We start from the raw sequence: 21,387 nt of genomic DNA on the forward strand, positions 1-21,387 counted from the left end.
TTGTCCTCACAAAATGATCTAAGAAATTAGGACGATGCTAAGTACTATTCCTAGCTGGGACCAAGTGCCTACACAGTGCGAGATATGGGGAATGACTGTCTGGGCAGCAGTTACATAGGAAAGGATTTAAGAGTTCACGTGGGTCACCCACATCAATCAGTCAATTCCATTTATCTCAGTAGGACACGATGGTGAAAAAGAAGTCATAAACAGAGTGTGGTAATCCTTCCATCCTACTTGATACTAAAATTATGACTCGTGGTACTGCATTTTAGACAACAGACTGAAAGAACTAAGGTTTTGTGGTTGAAAGAAGAGAAAGCTGACAGTTTATTTTTTTCCCTTAAAGGAAAACTTTTCCTTATGACAATTGTTTTCTGTTACCAGAACAAGACTACAGGTAATGGGTACAAGATGCAGGAAGAGAGTAGTTAGATAGGTGTTACAGGATAGAATTTCTTATTCTAAAGAAAGTGAAGCTCTGGAATAATTTGTTTATGGACACAGAGTTAGCTGCCTGTCAGGAATGACAGAAATGGGGCTAATCGTAGGTATGGAAGGTAGCTCAAATAGTTGACTTTCAAGGTTCCCTTCAGCCCAGTTTTTAGCAATTTTGAGGCATGCTGATGAGGTAGACTTCACCTTTAGAGCATGTTATATGAACAGATTTGTATAGAGAAAGTGAAAAATAAGTTCTGTAGTTGTATGGAAAGCCACCAGTGCTCAAGTTTATTCTTTCGTGCTGACTTAAATTCAAATTAACAGGAAAAGAGATATATGGGATTTTTGAAAATAATGGGTAAGAGGAACTGTGAAACTTTCTGCTTCGGGAGATTAGTGAGACAAATAGCTTAATGTGGTTAAAAACAGCAGCAACAACACTAGACTCTGTAATTTCATGTTCAGAAATTGTGAATTCAGTAACATTTGTCCCTAAGCTGAAAGCCTGAAAGTTGGCCTGGATAGATGGATGTTCCTTTCATTGCAGACTAATGTACGACTTGATACCTCGTACTTTCTCGCTGCCCTGCTGAAATATCTATAATTTGAGATAACTTTCTGTTACCGCATTCCCTTTGTTCAATCTCAGATTGATATTTTTGTCTTCTGACAATCTATGAGAAGCTTTTCCCTATGAAAGATTGAATTGAAGATCGGTGTTATTACTCTTGTTCTCGAAACAACTCAGAAACTTAATCCTTGTAATTTACTGTTTAACGTTAAACTTCTCAGAATGGTGCCTGGGTGAGCTGTTATTCCAAAAGACCATAGGTCCTGAGGTTTGTCATATGGATCTCATGTACAGATGAATTCATCTGCTTAATGAACTTCCTTCATTGAAGAAGGCATCTTCTTTGGAGTTGACTGGTACGCTGTTCCAAATTCTACTTGTAAACTGAGAATCTAGCTATCAGTTTCTTTGCTATTTTCTCCTTAAAAATATGCATGACAGGTAGGGTGGTGAATGTACTTGTGTTCATTAATGACTTTCCATACATTTTAAGTACAGGTCACAGATTTATTTGAAAAATTACAAGTTTATATACACAGTTGTAGAAGCAGAAAAATAGTTTTAGGACATACATAGAAGTACACTGAAACTGATAATTAGTGATACATGCTTACTGGACTAAAACCTTCACCAGGAGAGTTTTCTTCAGCTGAAATAAATTATTATATAAATATCCTTTTAGGCTTGGCGTTTCAAGGTTGCCCAGTGTCTAGCTTCAGAGAATTAGGCACCAAAATCATTTCGATCTTGAAATTTTCAATGTTGTTTTCATAGTGGTTCAGGTAAAGGTAAACATAAACTGTTTTTTTTTGTTGTTTTTAATGGGTGCAGGTTGATACGGCTAGTTCTACTTCAGTTTGGGAGGCTTACTTTGCTTTAAATTGAGTCTTTTTCTTAGCCAACATAAGAAAAACTTGCTTTTACAAGGTTTTGTTCAGTTTGTTTAAACCGGTCTCTGCCTCTGAATGGCAAAATTTGGTCTGTTTTGCGTTACGGCATAATGGCGAAGTGCATTCATATGCAAAACAGTTTTTACAGTAAATTCTAAATAGCTACATTTAATTTTAAGCTTGTTTAAACTACTGCACAGTGAAATAAAAACAGTTTTCAAGAAAAAAAAACTATTAAATGAAATTAAGCCTGAAAAATACTATGACAATATGTGATTGAACAACATTGTGTCTAGAGCTTAAACATCTTGTAAGAAAAGAACGTGTAAAAGTTATTTTACAATAATACAATTGCATAAAACCTTAAAGAGTCATCTCATGTACTTTGGTTTTAGTAATGAATGCAAAAATTCACTCATCAAAATCTGAGCTTATACAAGGGAAAGTTCAATTACTTAAAAATATTAATATAAAATTATGAACATTTTCTATTTACATGGTAACAGTTGAATGTATCTTCTCATGGACCAAACCTAATAAGAGATGGAACGTCGAAATTTTCTGATGTTGCTGGTAACTAACTTTGTGACTGGAAACTCATGGGAAAGTGAAGTATTATGACACTCTTGTTCTCTTCCTTAAAGTGAAGACTCTGCTACAGTCATTTGGCCTCACTCTCTTAGTGCCTTGCTGTGATTTTGTTGATTCTTTTTGATTTGTCCTTTTTTGTCCTTTAGCTTTTTGATTGCTTTGGGTATCCTGAGTATCAGAAGAGTTAAGAGTAGCTTCTGTACGTGAAGCGTTACAGTCCTGAGGACTCTGCCCTTCGTTGCCCACTCTGACTTTGCTGGGGCTGTACGCGGCTAGCTGGCAGAGAGCTACCGCTGCTGTTTGCTTCTGCTCATCGCAGCTGTCAATTATTCTCAAATCTTGCGCTTCATTACGGTGAGCTGTGAAGGAAGATTTGTCACTGGCACTGCTAATAGGGTTCTTGGGGTTACGTGTGTCTGCTGTGGTGTTTTCATTTTCGGGTTTTGGAGAAGTAGCAGCACCGTTTTCATGAGCTGGACTGTGGAATGCAGTTTTCAGGCTTCCTGTGTTATAGGAGTCTTTTACTGAGAGATTCAGAGGCATGTCTTGCAGTTCTAGAAAGTTTTGGCTTTCTGCTTTGGAAGTGTTTTTGTACGCTTGTTCATGAACAGGTCCTGTGTTTGTGTCAGGCTTCTTTGAAAGATTAAGGGGAGCTACTCCTGTGTCATCTTCGGTGTTGGACGGTGAACCCTCGTTGTCATGGCATTCGTTCGGTACATATGCATCTTCATCGGTGACATTAATGCTGAAAGAAATGGGGACAAAAGAGAATTTACTCTCAGGTACTCTTATAAATTGGGGCTGAGGAAGCAGACAGAAGAAAACAAAAAATTCTGGCTCGAAGTCTGATAATGTTGTTTCTTCCTCCCTCCCCCAATCCCTTTCACCACGCATATCACTCTGATACAGGTATTTTCCTGAAGTATGCAGATACCTGCATAGTAATGATGTTAAGAGATACCTGACACACTTAAGGAGAATGAGTGGTCCACTCTGGTGATTGAGTTGCACTGTATTTTACATAGACATATCATGTAGAATAGCTTTTCCTCAATGCTGTAAATTTGAACATGTTTTAGAGCTGTTACGTGAAATGGACGTGTATTATCTTTGTTTCCTTAGTAAATCTGACAAGAATTTGTGAAGTAATTTTATTATTATTTTACCTGCTAGGTGAATCTCCTCTGTCTTGCTGGGTCTGTGTGCTTTGAAGTAGAGTTGGTTGATCGGTGCTTTTTCTCACAGGTCTGAAAGCTGTGCAGTTTTCTTCTGGTTGATCATATTTGCCAAGCAGTGTGGAAGATGACTTGTTAGAGAGGTCAAATAAACCTTCGCAAGCATGGCTGGTCTGAGTGAAGTTGGTCGGGCTAGGTCTACCAGGAGAGCCTGTTGCCGCACTTCCTGCAAGAGGGCTCATTTTCGCACTCTCTCTTTCATTTTGGTCATCTTTGGAATGACTTTTGGCATGCAACAACGTCATTTCTTTTTCATAATCTGTTTGTTTTTTATGTGAGCTTAGAGGATATTGTTGGGATGGACTTAAAGAAGCAGGATACAGCAAGCTAGTTTCTTCCATTAGGTGAGAACTTTGATCTCTGTTGATACCAGCTACGTGTGAAAATCTGTAAAATGGAGGATCTGTTGGCCTACAAAATCCATATGGTATTGGAGGAGTGGAGTGATATTGTTGGAACAACCGATAGTGTTCATATGCCGATGGATTTATCGGTTTTGGAAGTGGCCCAGGGTGGGGAAGAAAGTGTCTTTGATCTTGTGTGCCGTAGACAGAGAGAGCAGAGCTTTCACACTCTGAATTACCTGGAAGCAAATAAGGTGCGTAGATAGCCAGCCTATGCTCATAAAAATGGGGTGAGTACTCTGGAATCATTGGTTGCATATAAGGTGAAATGGAACCAAAACCTTTTGTGGGAGCAACTTTGTGTGGAAACTCTGGGAGAAAAGGAGAACCTGCTTTCCATGGGTGATTTGGTGCATGAAATGCAGATTTAGCGTGAAAAGGTGAACTTTTGTTAGAAAGGGATATAATTTCGGATACTTCATTTCCTTCTGGGCCTTTACTATCTCTGTGTTCTCCTACAGGAACAAAAGCTGAGGGCCTTACAATGCTGTCCAAAAGGGGCTGCATGCTGATGGCACTTTCTGCTGTAGTACTGGCAGGAGTTAATTCCTTCTGAGTTGCAGGTTTTTGTCCTTGAATTGATGTGTTTGTTACCTGGTTTTGTAATTCAACGTTTTCCTTGGCATCTTCTTTTGCAAAAGGATACTGAGGCTTTGAATCAAGATTTGACAGTCCATTTGTGATAGATTTAGAAGAAGTTGGTTTGACTGCAGATTCTAGCTGATTGATCTGTTTGGGCTCCAAGGAAGTGGTCTTTGGACACTTGATAATGCGATCCTGCTCTGATACTAAAGTAATTGAGTTTTTGCAGAGACCATACTTCATATGGTTAAAAAGATGGGATTTTTCATTGCAAGTAAAGGGACACTGAAAGCACTTATATTTAAATGGCTTTCCTGGCGGTCTTGGGATGTAATGAGGTTTCTTTGGCTTACGTTCTTTGAGGAGACTCATTTTTTTTCCTGCTTTAAATGATTAAATATAATGATTCTTTATAAAAACTTTCTTGTGGTTAGCTTTCCTCTGTTTTAGCCTCTTCAAGTTTCCAGTTTTTCAGGTTTCTAGAATCCTTTTTCCCAGGTGAAAAGAGGACGCCAACTCCTGTGGTGTCTCAGGGGAGCAGGGGGTGCCGGAAAACAACGCTTTTGCAACAGGTAGCACAGGAACTGTAACAAAAATGTTAAAATTAGCTGTACTGGAACACTGGAACTGAGTAAAAACTGGTACAATCTTTCAGCTGTATTCCCCCGCATATTATATGGTGAGGATTTTTTTTTTCTTGGAACGGAAACACTAGATGCCCCATTTGAGATAGACATGCATTTAACTTCAGCATCTTTCAGCAGCTAAATATATTCACAGAAGTGGCCTAATACTCAGCAGTGCCAGCCGCCTGCAAATAGGATGGGGCTTCAAGAAGTTTTCTTTGAAAACTGAGGGAACGTGCATTCAGAAGATGAAAGCAGAGATCTAGGTGGAGCTGTTGAGAGAGAGGTGGAGGTGGGTAAGCTGAGAGGAGGCAGGTCCTGGCAGCAGCTGGATTTGGGGCAAGCCTGTCCGGCCGGTTGGGGAAAGAGAGGAGGGAATTTCCTGCTTGGTGAAATGAGGGTGGAGTGGATCGGTTGCACTAGGGGAGCTGACTTGGCTCTTGCAGAGAGTGACCAACCCCCTCTTTTAACTGGCACGGCATTTCCTAACAGCCTGATCTCAATGGATACCTCAAAAGTGGCCAATCTCTCGAAGGATAAAACCGCACCAATTTTCTTCCACTTCCTAATTCAATTAAGAGAAATGAGTCCTGCAGTATCTGACTAGTACAATCTTCTGCCTGATAAACACATTTAGCATTCTTCTGCCGCGCGGCACCTTGCGTACTGCGTATAGTCAACACCTACACGCAAGTGCGTTAGTTCAGGTAAAAAGTGTCTGACAACAGTTGATTTATAGGGGAATGATCTGTCTGTCTTTCTTCAGAAAAACTGAGGTTGTGGATACCTTATACAGCCTAACGATTTGCTCAGGAGATAAGTCAGGAGGGCTTGTATCAGCTTGTTCCATTATGTTCGCTGATTCTGAAGGCGTGAGAAACTCTCGGAGTCAAGTTCTCATGATTTTATAGGATGTGTTATGGCAGAGATCTAAAAACTGATGATTTCATCATGAACTATAAGCATCATTATCAAAATGATGACTGTTGCAAAACCACGTACTGTATCTATTGTGTTACCCGAAACTACAGGAATACTAATTGTACGAGTGACTAGTATAGCTTGATTTCTTTTTAAAATGCTTTTTACATAGAAGTTTAAATTAGGAGTATTAAAATATTAAGCTTACGAAAAGAATTGCTGGTAATTACATGCTGTGAGATTTTAGTTAAAGTAGAGATGTTTTGCATCTCTTAGAGAATTTTATTTAATAGAAAATGACTCGCAACACGTTGTGAAAGCTGAAGGCAAAGCTACAGAATTGCTTCTTGTTTTATCAGGTACAGTAATTCTAGCAAAATATATTACATATTGTTTCTCATGTCATAGAAATATTAGTTTTGTTAAAATAATAATCGTGAGGACATCTTGAAAAATGCAAAGCTCCTCTATGAATAAAAAAGACTATCAGGCTTTTTCTTAAAATTAGTGAATGATTAAGCATGCAACAGCCTAAACAAGTAGAAACATTGTGTAGAGGAGTAGCTTTGTATTTCTCACCTTTTAGCAAAGCTATTTGTGTGTTTGTTTTTTATTATTATTTGAGTTGGAAACTGATAATGTAACAGTGAAATAAAATAATTACTTAAAATATACAGCAGCATGTTAAAGTTTTGTCATTGGTGGTTAAAATTATGGTTCAGTAAATAAAAAATATTAAAAAATGATAGCCAGAATTCCTGTGAAAAAGTAAGAATAATGTTTTTGCATAAAAAGAAATGAGGAAGAATATTTGAGATGTAGGAGGGGAGGTCCACATAGGTAGCCGGTCCTTGTTTTTGCCTGAAGTAAGTTTGCTGCATTTATTTTTGACTAATGATGTATAACTAACACGGACAGTTTGTAATGGACTTGGTCAAGTCAGTTTGTTCCTGTTGTTCTTTGTATCTTCTTGGAAGTACTTGTACTAATTATTCTTGAAAAAAGATGTTGTTGTCAAAACTCCACTGCATTCTTAGTTTAGCCATTTATGATAACAGTGAATTTGCATTCAGGTGCAGCACTTTATAATAAAGAGATGTTAATTAGATTTTCTTGTTCTGCTCGCTTTGCTTTGCTTAATAATGCAGATTCCTGTGTGTCCTGTCCCGTCCCCCCGAGTTTGTACTTGGTATTTCACTTTGATTCAAGTTATTCCTGTTCCTCAGTAAGATAAAATGCATTGCTGCAGTTTTAATGTTAGAAATCTAGAGCATTGGCAGCTTCTTTGCAATGTGTAGAACAGGAGAGAGTTACAAGAGTGTTTTTTTTCTTCTTTATTTTGTTTTGCTGGCGTGCTCAGCCTATAGACAGCGGTGCTCCCAGAAGCTGCTGTTTTTACTTGCGAGAAGGAGCCCGAGCGGCTTGTTTTGAAGGGTGTTTATCCCGTAGTAAACTTAGGCTAGTGTCAACCAGCCGAACGTCCTATTTCTCTCTATTATTTAATACCCTTTTTTTCTTATGGCTTAAAAATGCCGATAGAAAAATATTTCTCAACTCAGCCAAGAAGGGTAATTTCCTTTCTCATCTCTAAGTAAAGTGCTGCAGTATCTGGCAGAGATACATATTGCATAATTAAAAAAAATTAAAACTATTTGATTACACATACAGCATAGACATTAATGGTTTAAAAGAAGTGCAACCTCTTAAAACTGTCTCTATGGAAAGTCAGTTACCTATGGAAAGTCAGTTACCTATAGGAGTACAAGGTGTATTTTGTACTAAAGAAATTAATATTACAAAGAAAAAGTCAAAATAAGCATTGCTTTTTCTTTAAACTTGAATACAACAACTTGTGATATCTTTTTAAAAGGGGAAAAATCTTCAGTAGCAGGACCATAATTTTCAGGTAAATTAAAAAAAAAAAAGGAAATTATTTCCTGGATACTTGATTTTAGAAGTTCAGGTAGTTATATATTATTCTAAATTTGTCTTGCTAGTTTTGAACTGGACTAGTTTGTTTATTTATAATATTTCAATATTTTTATTGAAAAGAGGTTGTTCAGATAATATTGGTTAAACTCGAGGCACTTAGTTGTGTATACGTTTGTTGTCACTAGTGTACCTCCTTACAGCTTGCTCGGCTATAGCCCGTTCCAGCTTGAGATTCAGCTAGCTGCAAGTTTTTTTCATTCCATTTTTAAAAGTACACGTTATTGCTAGCTCCTTGCTTTTATAATAAGAATATTGTTTAATATTCTTTTATATAAGAATATTGTTTAATGTTGTGTCTGTGTGTATATATATATAAACAACAGTGTGTTTGTGTGCGTATGTATATACACAGACACACATGCACACACATATATATACACATATACCTATATACGCGTGTTGTTTCTTTGTTTTTAAGTAGTCTAAATTGTTCAAGCTGTCCAGCTGATCAAAGGGGAAATTTCAAAATGTCTTTTATTAAGAGCAGGAATGGTAATTATGTTTCTTTTTAGGACACTGCTGTAGCCACCTACTTAGCAGTTTGTCATGCACCCTTCCTTATTATTGCAGGATCCCTTTGGTGATGTTGATCTCTCTGCCCAGAAGTGCTCACTGGGGTGGAACATTTTGAAGGACATGCTATAATTAAAATATTGTGATGTGGCATTATTGCATAACTCAAGGACATGCCATTGTCACCTACCTAGTGTGTTGCAAGAACGAGATTTGTGAGGGGTTTTTTTTCGTTAGTTGAGATTTTCCTGTGCTTAACTACCACTCCCTGCTAAACTTCCAGTTCCTTTAATCCGAAAGATAAATTTTAACGCAACTGTGTGTTAATTAGGAGGAAAGCAGGGCGCGAGCGGTGGGCTGGCGACGACGGCGGGGAAGCGTGTGCGTGTCGAAGGTGCAGAGTGAAGAGGAGAGCGCCTGCCGGGCTGCGAGCGCGCGTGCGGGCGAGAGCAAGTACAGCGACGCCGACTAAATAAGTTAGGCAGAGCGAGTAAGAAAGGAAAATCCTTGTAAATATTAGGTTAAGAGCTCCAAATCGTATTACGTTTGGATTGACTAGAGGGAGGAAAAATCAAAACAATCTGATTTTCTATACTATTTTCCCAGAAGCTGGAAAACTAATAAATCAAAACTGCAGTTGAATGCCTTATTTTCCTACAAAGTTTTAGATTAAGCTGATACTCTTATATAAAGAGTAGCTGGCAGAGAAAACACAGCAATTTTAAGCAACATCTAACGCATCACAGGTTTTGCCATATTTCTATAGAGTACATTAAATTTCTGCATGAAAAGAGGTGCTTAAATGCTTTTCACCAACGAGAGTTAATTATTGTAAAAAGCTGTAAGAGTCACCTGTTTCTCACAGACTAAAATCCCTCCTTCTCTCGCCGAAACTTTCTGCCGAAGCCTGAAGCTGTGCCCTAAGTGCACCTGCTAGGAGGACCTGGGGCTCCCGAGGCAGCTGCAAAACGAACGCCTCCGCCTGCCTTTTCCCATGGTAACGTGAGCACGCTTTATTTGAGCATTTCCTTTAAAAAAAAAAAACACCGAGAAAGGTACTTACCAGATGCATAGGTGTCGGAAAGCTCCGAGGCGATCGGCGGCAGGGAGCTGTAGCTGTCACTGCTGGGAGAGGAGTACCTGTTCTCTGCCGGCTTGCTAAGTGAAACTGCAGGAGGCTGTTTCAGGGGGAGGGACTTAAGAAGTGTAGGAGTTGAGCCCGCGGGGTGTAGAGATGCACCTGATATTCCTCCAGCCTGAAGCTACGATTCAGTTGTTTGCGTCCACCGCTTTCGTTCGGCGTTACCTCGGCGTCGGAGCTGTGGCAGGGAGCGCTCGTCGCTTTTGTGCCCTCCAACAGCTGAGTTTGGCTCTGGACGGCCCTGCCCGTCCCTCTGAATAGCCGTCTGCAGAGTGGGGTCAAGAGTGGCTCGGGCGATGTGCTGAGCTCTTCACATGTTTCTCTGCAGTAGAACTGACTTGGGAACTGTATGCAGGGGGTAGCAAAGCTTAAAAATAACAATTTGACCTTTTTCATAGCTATTTTTTGCTCAAATGCTTTTGTACCTTTAATATCCTTTCCCTCCCCCATTTTTATTTAAATCTTCTTGTCCTTCATGAGTCTCCGCTCTGAAGGCGGGACTGAATTAACTCCAAGCTCGCTTGCCACAGGAACCTGCCAAAGCTTGCCTATAACCAGCAGTCAGATGTACAGATCCTGCAAATGGGAAGGAGTCACCTCAGTAAGGAATCGATTATCGTCTCCGTACGTTAGCCTGGGACTTGTAAACCTGCATGGGTGAAAGGAGAAAGTTGAATGATCATCCATTCATTAGTACCAGCGCTTGCTTTTAGTTGGATTTTAGTTAAGAGTTTATAAATGACAAATGTATTAGTGTATTTGCCAGTTTTTTAATGGCATTGCAGAGCTGTGAAGTGAAATAATAACCTCTTGCATACTGGTGCTTTCTAGCTGTTCCTAAAATACATTCCTGATACTGTATCTAAAAACAAAATCTTTTTTTTTTTTGGCTACTATTTCCAATTTTAAATTTTAGCTACTATTTCTAAGGTTATTGAGATATTAAGAATTCTGTTCAAAACTGTTAAATTCAGGCTGTCGAACACGATAACCTTGTCTCCCCCACTCCTCTGTAGCTGTTACAATTGAAGATTGTTGAAACTTTCACATGCAGAAGTATGATGAATTTTGCACTTTGAAAAGTACGATCTCTTGAATGAAAATTATTACGGAAATTTGAAATTGTAAAACCTGTTTAGGCAGGGGGTGAAAGTTCTTTCAAAATTGGTCTCTAAAGCGGTGTCTTAAAAATCATTTTGAAGAGCTGGCCTTTATCGTGATGGAGCGATTTACGGACGTCTGCTTTCCTCTCTGCGTGCGCAGATTACCGTCCTTTCCTTTGCTACGCCAGCTTATCTTTCTCACCAATTATTCTTAATACAAGCAATTATTCTTAATACAAGCAATCGCTAACCTTGAGGTGAAAAGGTGGGCCTTGTTTTGTTTTCCTTTTCCTGTAATGCAGCTTAGCAGTGTAAAAAGATGTCATGTTACTGTCTAACTGTTTGTAAGTCCTTTGGCTTTAGATGTAATAACAGGGGTATTTGTAGTCCCTTATTATTCCGTTTAGTTATACAAAGTTTTGAAGGAGAATCAAGTAGTGTATTAGGAAGATTTGAACTGCAGAGAAAGTTATTGTAATGTCTGTCTGAAAAGACCTGAAGGGAGAAGTCCTTTGCTTTATCAGCTAAGGATGTTATTCAGTAGTCCTCACCTGCTAGTAAAGAGCTTTTCTTTCGTGTTAAGGGGTTGTATGTGTATCTATCTGCATAACTGTCCTCATTTTTCTTCTACAAATGTGGATCATTTTTTGTTTTCTGTAACACAGGGAAAGTACCATGGGGTTTCTTTTTCTGTCTGCGATGGGTCTGTTAATTTTGAAGAAGCAGGGGTAGGTTTCCTTGAATAGGATCAGATCCCATATTTTGTTTTGAAAAAGCATCCCAGTTTCTGACACCTAGAGGAAGCTCTTGAAGGATGTTTTTAATATAAGTGACTGAACTGGGGTAAGAGGCAATCAATATTCCAAAGTTTTGACCCCCCCCCACCCCCATCATTTGGTGTGTGAAGGAGATAAGGGATGTCCAGTTGCTGCCTCCATCCAGGTAAAACGTTGAGCCTGCTTTAAACTGAGCCACTCCCTGGAAATTACTGCTGTTAGGCAGGTCAGCTGAAATCAGCTGCCGAACAAAGTATAACTGCAAAAAGGGAGCAGCTAATGTAAATGGTGGGTTTATTGGTGCTTGGATGGCATTGGAAAGCCGAATCTGGGCGAGAAGATTCCTCAGTGGACCGCAGAAGAGGAACGTGATAGCTCCTGTTTGTGCGCGCTCCTCGAAGTAATAAATCCCGATTGCAGGGATGTTGTTTCATCACTTACTTTTGTTAACTCATTATGCTTGGATCTTGCATGAGTATTAGAGAAACTGAACCCAGTCACCCGTTGGTAACACCCATTTTAGCTTGCTTGAGCACTACAGTCAGATTAATTGAGGTGAGCACCAGGATTGTCATAATGACACTTGTGTTATTGATATTTTCCCCCCAAGTTCCTTTTGTGTTGTGATTATTTTATATCTCTGGAGGGCTGAAGCTGTAGTTTTATGGCTTCTTCTTGTGGTATAGAATATACTGCTTCTAAACTGTATTTAAAATGCAGTCTCCCAATAGATCAAGTAAGTGTTACTTAAATGTAGTTGAATTTCATAGACTTTATTACTGTAGCATAAAACTGCCATTCTTTAAATGCTATTAAACTCCCTCTTCATATTTTTATATGAATTTTTTGGCTCATCGTTGGTTTTAAACAGAAAACAAAATGTCAGTAGCAGAAACCATACATATGAGCAGGAAGAACTGAACCTGTTCTTGATAAACTGCTTGGTCTGATTTTTATTTTCATCTTGTTTTTCACAATTCAATTCCCAAGATGTATGAAGCAGTGCCTGGCATTGCTGTGGTCAGTTGTCCACCCCTCCATTCATCAGATAATTTTTAACTTTCTGCTCCAAAGCCAAGTATGGTCCAGATCTGGCTGACTTGTTCTGCTGTTTTGACCTTCCCTCATCTCGGTCAGGACTCTGATACGGGCTTTCAGAGGGCGTCCGCTGATTGTCAGTCATCAACAGTGTTCCCAGGTCTTTCCAGAGACGTCCTACAAATCTGTGAACTAGTTATTACAGAAAGGAGGTATGATCAAAGATAGATGTGAATAAACTCATGGAGTTGGACACTGGCAGACGTGCAGGTAGCGAAGCTTAGAGCTTGCATTATAAAAGAAAGGTCTTAAAACTGCATGACTGGCAATGTCCACTTTTGTCTCTGTCACCTTGGTTGCATATCTAGATGCATGGCTTTGAGCTAACAGTTCAAGGAAGTCCTTTTTCCTTTTTTCTTTTGATAACTTTGAACTGAAGTTGTTGACAAATTTTACTCTGTGTTGCCGTGTTTGGGCTAGGCTGTTCTATACCAGTTGCAGAAGGGGGCAAATGATTTGAATGCAATTGGTATAACTCATGCTGTGCCCCAAAACATTACGTGATTCCTGTACAATATTCTCAGAACTATTTTCTTCTATCCCACATGAATAGTTATTAGTCTTAATGCTTTTCAAATAACGCCTTTGAAAGTGCCTTTGTTTTTCATAATGATTCCAGTCCCTGACTTTGGAGATATGTCTGGGCAGATTACCTTGCTGATGTTTGTGAGCCACTTGCTCATGATTACTAGAGCAAATTATTTGCTCGGGAAAAGAATAAAAGCTCAGCAGTTAATAGCAACTGCAGATTGTATTTTTAGATATTTACTGCAGCCTGTGTTGTTAGTGTTTGGCCTGGAACTAGGAATGATCTTCTGGTTCCCATCCTCTCCCTTGGGCAGTGAAACGTCTTGGGGGAAGTAGGTAACATCAGAAATTGAGACTGTAGACAAAAATATAAACTGCTTATGAGTAGGGTTTTTTAATAATCATTCTTTTCATTACCAGTCATTCTAACAGATGTAAAATATGCCTTTAATGAATTCCTGCTTGATGTTCAGGTTATAATTCACTTTTAAAAATTTATTTTATTATTTTTAAAGTGATTTTCATGCAGTGTGTGTCCCTTTTTACTTCGGTTTCAAAACTTATGCCAGAGATTGAGACAGTTCTCTCGCCTATGTCATACAAAGCTTTTCTTATATATCCAATAGTATGGATCTGAATTATGCCATGTCCAATTCTAATATATGTAAAAACAGTCCCTCACATTTTTCCTTATCAGTGGCAGGTGATGCCAGTGTTGTGAAGAAGGAACACTCAGGCTCGTAATGAATATTCCTTGACTCAAGATACGATTTTAGCTTTCAGTTTTTCTTTGAAACATGTCAAATTTATTTTGTAAAGATTTGTATGATTATTATATGTTGTCTACTATTTAAATAAATTTTTAAAAGCAAGGAATGTAAGGCAGCAAGTGAAATCAGATATTTTATTCTGTTCCTGAAAAAAGACTTCTAATGCTGAAGTTCTCAAACCAAGTTACATGTTACCATGTAGCCGTAAAGTTTTGATTGTTTTTAATATGAATCATGTGGCTAAAATTACATGTAGGGAAAACATTCTGCTAAGCAAGATGTCTAGAAGTCATTTAAAAATCTTATGATCAGAGGAACTACTGCTTGGGTATTTCTGAATTTCTACGTTTAAAATTGCAGCACTCTTAAATGAAACATTTCTTACTGTACAGCATGTGTCAGGGCCAAAAACTTATATTTTAGTGTGGTTTCAGTATGATTTTACATCTTCTGTCTTGTGCTATATTTGTGGTTTTGTAGGCTTCAGAGTATTATTTATAGGGTTTTTTATTTAATTGGGTGGAGATAAATGCTAAACAAACAAGAGAATCCTAGTTTACTTGAATTTCTGGTTTGCTTGTAAAAGGACATTATTAAAATTTCTCTTGATGACAGCACAGTATAAACTTTCTAGCTAATAAGGTGTGTCATATATAGGAACATGAAACTTCCTAGGCGTTTGTAGCATGTTGGTGATAATACACTGTTCTCATATTAAACTCTCTCAACAGCCTGCTGACCACTGACTGTAGTCACAGCTATATCTGTTAAATAGCTAGGGGCCTAAACTTTCTCTGCATAAAGTCAATGATAGTTCTTAAATGAAATTAGTGGTAGAACTATTAGTGTTTCATGGTCAAAGATAACTTTTTTTTTTTGGTTGTGCATTATGTGGTTGGTCCTGCTTTTGCTATAAGAGTATATGTGATTAAATTAAGGTTGGAAGCATTTACATCTCTCGAGTAAGAAGAAGGAGGAAAGTAGTTTGGAAGAGCTGCCTGGTTAAACTTTCGATGGATTAGTGCTTTGTTTGGTAGGATTCCAGCCAGGAAGACGTTATTCTTGATCCACCTGCATGCTTATATTCCCTTACTCATTCTCAGTGAATGGATTGAAGCAATCCCCCTCCCCTTAGTTAGCTGTGCCGACAATGAAAGCAACTTTTGAAATGACGGCAATGCTGCTGAGGAGATACACAAATAAAATGTGGGTAACACAGAAGCCTAACACTGGTGTGTTAGTGTGAGTTATCCAAATCTTGAATTTGATTTCCTACCCTCAGAATACTAATAGCTGGGAATGTTAAGTGGGTAATAAATAGAGAGGGTGGGGGAAAAACTCAACTTTTGGAGAACCAGCTTTTCTTTTGTTTATAAGTTACCTTCAGAGTAAAGGGAGAAACAAAAGAGTGTAAAGAAGAAAGCATTTGAAGGCTGCTGTCAAAGGATGCTGTTAGTGAGGGAGCTGTGTTAAATTTGAGACATCAGGTGGTAGGCTTGTTAGGTTATGATGTCTTGGGATTTGATGTGAAAATCAGTCACTTAAGAATTGTAGAAGTTCTGCTTTTGGGATGCGTTCTCCAACTCCTCTGTCTTGCTCTGATTTGGAGAGGGTCAGCTTTTATTTCTGTTGACGCAGTGCTTCTAAGAGAAGGAGCTCCATGAGACTTCATTGATTTCCTGAGCTTGCCTGTAAGAGTCGGTTAAAACCTTATTCATTCATGCTTTGTCTTGGTTTGGATGGGAAGGTAGTTCTGAAGGTCTTGCTGCATCCATGGAGTGTTTGCTTTTTGCCTTTGCAGACAAAGAGGTCAGACACATTGCTACACGTATCCAAAACCCTGGCTTTGGAAAATACTTGGTATATTGTTCCCATTGAATGGTAAGCACCTTGTTGAAATGGGAAACAGACTGGTTGTTTCAGTTGACATTTCTTCTCCATTTAAAAAATATGCCCCATGGTCTTGTACTTTTTGTTTCACTGTGTTCAGAGATATTTACATGAGCCAGCAACCTTCTGAAAAGCTAAAGGGGAGCACTTGAGTCAACACTGATTGCAGTTTCTAGACAGGTTCTCAAATGATCATTTTAAGTGTAGGGGTACCTTTGCATTTGAAAGTTGGTAATCTATTTGAAATTTGAAGAATAAAAATAAACCTCTGAAAACGATTGCTTTGTGAACTTCTGTGTTGACTTTAATATTAATCTGAATATTCATGTGATCTTTTCTGGCAGCTAGGAAGCTTGGAAATGCCCAGGCTTACTTCTGAAAACTGTAGAAGACAAGTTTAAACTACCCCCTCAGCCCCCTCCCAAAAGCAACAACAAAGTCCTCAATGACAGGCAAAATTAATTACGTGTGACTTAAAAAGATTTTGAAGAATCTTGAGGATGTGCCTTTAAAACAACAAAAGCCTCTCTGTTGATATACTTAAAGAAACAAAACTGAAAGTTTGAAGAACTCCACATGCCATGCAAAAAGGAGCATTTTTTTTACTATCCCATTTCATTGGACCACTTACTGAAAGAAAAAAAGAAAAATAGAAATCAAAGCAGTTCTGGTTTCAAGGGTGTTCTAGGAAGAACAGCCTTGTGGTTTGAGAAGCCACTGCATTTTGATATATAAGAAGTTGATCTTTCCAAACATCTGTTGTTAATTTATAGATGGTCTTTTGTAAGTACAGGGCTGTTTCATGTTTACATGATAGAGCATAAATTGGAGGTAGATCTGATAGTACCGATGTTTGCTTGACAGTTCCTATTATGTGATTCTGTTCTCACTTGTGCTTTTAACTCTGCTGTATTTTAGTTGTGCCTAATAGATACGGCTGGACCAAGATAATAGGAACAGGACGGAGAAGGGAGGGGGAGATGGGCTGAGGGTCGGATTGAGGCTTAAATACTCTTACAGAAATCCATTATATAAATTTGTTTGCAAACTATTTTTCATGCTTATCTTTTGTATTTTCATATTCCAGAATAAGTGGCTCAATAGTGATTTGCAGCTGCCTGGGTTTTTGGAGGACACAACAAGAAGTTAGGCTTCTGAAATGTGTTCGTCTATTTTATGGTGGCAGTTAATTGTGAGGCTTTTGGCAGGCCTCCAGGTACTTTTCATCATAGATACAGGAAGAAATGAAAAAAGATCTTAGGTGGACTCTTAGAAAATAGAGAACACCCAAACCTGAAAGGCTGGTTATGGAAGAATTTCTTTTCTCTAACTCCCAGGTGAACTTTAAAAATGCGAAGTGGTCTTGAAAATAATTTTTTTTTGAATTTATAATGCATATGTTGTCATACTAGTTTTCAGATTAGCAAGGAAACATTATAAATAGTGTAGAAATATTTTTTTTTACTAGCCAGCAGGGATCAGCAAGAAGAAATAAGCTGAAGCTCCCCCTGCTCCACTCCCAAGTGCAACTGGGAAGTGGTATAAATACTAAGTAGGGAATAAATGGCAATAAATTGCTTCTGTTTTTTTCGCTGTAAGGTTTTCCCGCTATTGCACAACCTTAGCCTAAAGGTTGGGGTTTCTTTGGTGATTTTTCTTCCCTGACACCCACTGTTAGAAATTTACAAAATTTTTATAATCCTTCAGAGTAAGTCACGTATTTGCATAGTAGGCTTCCTCCCTAAGCCTGTTTCTTCACGTCCTTAAACTGCAGTTTACTACTGCTTAAGTTAAAGGAAGAGCTCTGTTAGGTATAACCTGTGTGAAGGCATGGCCTTTGGCGTGAGTGGGTAGCTTAATCCCCAAAATTGCTTAGCGCTGTGCATTTCAGCATGGCAGGGAAGGGAGGTCAGTCACGTCTCGGGCCAGCTGTCGCCTTTCCAGTGCAGGCTGGTAGGGGTGCTTAAAGATTTTGAGTTTTTATGGCTGCATTACATAATGATGTTAAGATTGCCTGGCCAAAATCCAGGTCTCGGTCTGCTTCCTCGTTGGCCCCTTGCCATCCTCCAAAGCTGACTTCCAGTGCTGTAGCACTCCTGCAAGCCTGCCATTAGTTCGCTGAAGCAGCTACCTGGGAAATGAGAGCTAGCGTCCATCTCTTTAAATGCTGTCTGTAAGTAACGTGACTGGTATCAAACAGCAAGTCTTGGGCAGGGATGTAGTGAGAATCGCAGCTCTTCAGGGCAACATCCAGCTTGACCAGCAACCCCTTCTCTCTCTGCCCCACAGCCAGGCTTTGCATCGCATATTTTCCACCCTCAGCAGCAAGGCAGACAACCATCTCCTTCGCTGCCCAGCTGTGATTCATTGCTGGAGCAGGTCTTTCCTGTGTGCTGGCTGAGATAGGTCCATGGAAAAAAAAATCACGTGCTCCTATAATTAAAGACTCTCTTGATTCATTACGTAGTGAGAGACTGCACTGAGATCGCAACCAGACAGACACAGTCCTTCCTAGTCATGGGTTTGAAAATGCTTATTTGGTCTGTGGGTATGCATGTATACAGCCTCATATACGTGGCTCGGTGTTGAGCATCATGAGAAGCTTAGGGCAGCTTCACAGGCATCTTCAGAGGCTTCAGCTGTTAAATCCTAGCATAGCGTCTGAGCGCGTATGAATCGTGATCCTCTTCCCTTCTGGCCTTGCAAACTCCTAGCTGGGGCACGCTTGGGTGCAGGAGAGAGAGCGTTCAGGCGCTCGCCCTGCCGGGTGCAGTACCGGAAACACTGGAGCGTTTTCCGACAGACAGGGCACCGCACGCGTTTTGTTATCCTCGTGGCGGAAATTATCCTACTGGATGAAATACTCCTTGACTGCTGAATTCTGAAGTAGACAGCTTGCGTAGAAAACATGAGAGCAAATCATAAATGTTTGGCAGAGCTTAAAAACAAATATTTATTTCTGATAATAGGCCTAATCTAGAATTATCTATGTTTGCATCTGTGTTGATATATGAAATATTAGTGTAACAGCCTGAATGAAGTTACAGTTAGAGCCTGCCTCTTTTTCCAAGAGAGGTTGGAGTGCCGTATAAGAACATGTGCTCTCAAATCTGAAATTCTTTACAATGCCAAACCAGAGCTCTTTTTTGGGCATATGCATGATAGTGATAGGTATGCTATTAAAAACACGGGAAGTTGACTTATTGGAGATATGGCTATTGACACGTTTTCTTATGCCTGTGGCTCACAAACAGGATGAACCCAGCAAAGGACGCTTCTGCAGTGAGTTAGTTTTGTCAAGAACAAATTGAAAAGTAAAATTATTACTCAAAACTCATTCTTGGTATTTATGCTTAGAGTTGTGATTAAGCTCCATAATTCATTAATGACCGTAATGTCCTTAGACATCGCTTTAGTGGCATTGTGCACAGTACTTCAGTAGCAGTAGCCATCCATTATTTTAATTGAACTATTTTTTCCTTCTATTTTGTCATTCTCAAATAGAAGGCTTCCAGTATCCATATCTTAAGTATGAATTGAGAAAGCTTCTCTGGACAAACAGCCCATAGCAAAATCTAAGATTTATCTAAAAAGCAACTCTGGCTTGTTCTGCTTTTTAGTTTAGTCTTAAACTGAATTTAGAGAGATTTTTAATTAGCTCGAGATCCACTGAATGAATCTATTTGAAGTGCGGTAGAGTCGACATGGAATTCTGCAAGTTGCTCATGCAGACAAGACCTACGGCTACGGAACAGGTTTTTGTTTGTTTGTTTAATTACTGTGTTTGTATGTTTTGTATGATAAGCATTGCAGTAAATAAAAAACACGGCAACGTGAAGTAACACCTGACTCCTCATGCATGTGTTGCAGGCCAGGCTTGTGTACGGCGTGTTTATAAAGCCACTTTTTTAAAAGACTAGTATGAGGCATTTCTCGTTTAGTTAAGCCTACAGTGTGCTCCATCGGTTTTATCAGCTTCCTTCGCGTTTATCCCCTGCGACTGAAAGGCGATGGACGCCTTTGATTGAAACCTGCGTTTAAAAAAGCCCAATGTCTGTGCAACCTGTTGCCGAGGCAAGAGAAAATCCCGTGCCTGTGAAGCGCTGGCGGCCGACGTCGTCTCCCTTTTCTCAAGGCTGGCGCGCGGGGCCGTGTTGCAACCTGCAGTTATGCTGTTAGGTAAGGCAGGGTGGAGCGCGGCAGGTGCTTATTAATACCTCTAGGCTACGGGTAAAGGTGACTGTAGTTTCTTGAATGTTCACAGAACTAAACAGGTGGATATTGGTTGAAGAACTGGGTTGAGAGTGGACACTACTTATCCTCTATCTTAATGGCAAACTTTTAATATAGGACTCCCTATAGGGTATAGGACAACGCTGTGACCGCACAGACTATTGGAGAGTCGGTTCTTATGTTGAGCAGAAATTACCTTTCAGATATAAAAGGCAGAAATTGGCTGCAAAGCATTGAACTTTGTTGCTATTCTGTATATCAAACACAACTCTGGAAGATTATCAACCTGAGCAGTTTAAACCTGAGAAAAAGGTTAAATAAAATTAAATAAAAGGTTAAAAGGTTAAATAAAATGTGTTTTGTGTTTAGACTGAAGACAAAAAGGTTTGCCTGTGTCCTAATGTGGACAGCCTCTGTCACGCTGTGGGTTGGGAAGGTCTTTTGCAAGATATTTCAGTTCTGTGACGCTCTGGCTAGTTTGCCTGTGCTGCTGCCTCTGGACTTCGGGCAGGCTCCCATCGCTGCAGCAAGCCCAGACAGAGGCAACCTGGGTCGTGTTTGAAGAAGTCTAGGGTAAAAATGAAGTGAGGACTGACGTTTTTGGTAGGGTTTCTTTTGTTGTTAAATCTCTTAAATACCAACAGGAAATAAAAGGCTGGTGGTGAAGTTTCCTTCCTCGCTCTTCCCCTTTTTTCCCCAAACACAGAAACATTGATCAGCAGCAGTCTTCATATAGCAGTTCCCATAATCCACGATTCACCAAAAAGTATTCTGCCAGCAACAGCATGAAAACTTTAATCGATCACCCCAGATCAGTATTTCCCATGTTGTTGTTACATGTTATTTTTTTATATTTTTATATTACTATCATAGTGCTGCTGTTCCTCGCGTTTCCGTAATTTCTGCTCTTAGAAGATCCCTGTCTTAGAGGCTGACCCTATAAAGTCCTGTGCTGATTGGTACTGACGCTACCGTTTGGGAAATTACTGCCCTAAATTAAAACCCACCTGTTTTTTCTTTCGTACAGGCAATAAAAACGTGAAGGGCTGCTTGCGCACGTTATTTCTGCGGACGTGTCTACA

General features: G+C 39.4%; 2 protein-coding genes across 2 annotated transcripts in view; one reads left to right on the forward strand and one right to left on the reverse strand.

The window, feature by feature from the left end:
• Positions 1-21,387, forward strand: part of TBCD (tubulin folding cofactor D) — a 125,213-nt gene that overhangs the window by 31,384 nt on the left and 72,442 nt on the right. The gene's annotated exons all lie outside the window — the stretch shown is intronic.
• Positions 1,499-9,996, reverse strand: ZNF750 (zinc finger protein 750). Its single transcript, XM_026120582.2, has 3 exons — positions 9,830-9,996; positions 3,660-5,298; positions 1,499-3,238 (listed from the first exon to the last, which is right to left on the reverse strand). Exons 2-3 carry the CDS (start codon positions 5,084-5,086, stop codon positions 2,518-2,520), a joined length of 2,148 nt encoding a protein of 715 aa, XP_025976367.2. The 5' UTR covers positions 5,087-5,298; positions 9,830-9,996; the 3' UTR covers positions 1,499-2,517.

Source organism: Dromaius novaehollandiae, chromosome 18 (genome assembly GCF_036370855.1).
Source record: "Dromaius novaehollandiae isolate bDroNov1 chromosome 18, bDroNov1.hap1, whole genome shotgun sequence".
Lineage (NCBI taxonomy): Eukaryota > Metazoa > Chordata > Aves > Casuariiformes > Dromaiidae > Dromaius > Dromaius novaehollandiae.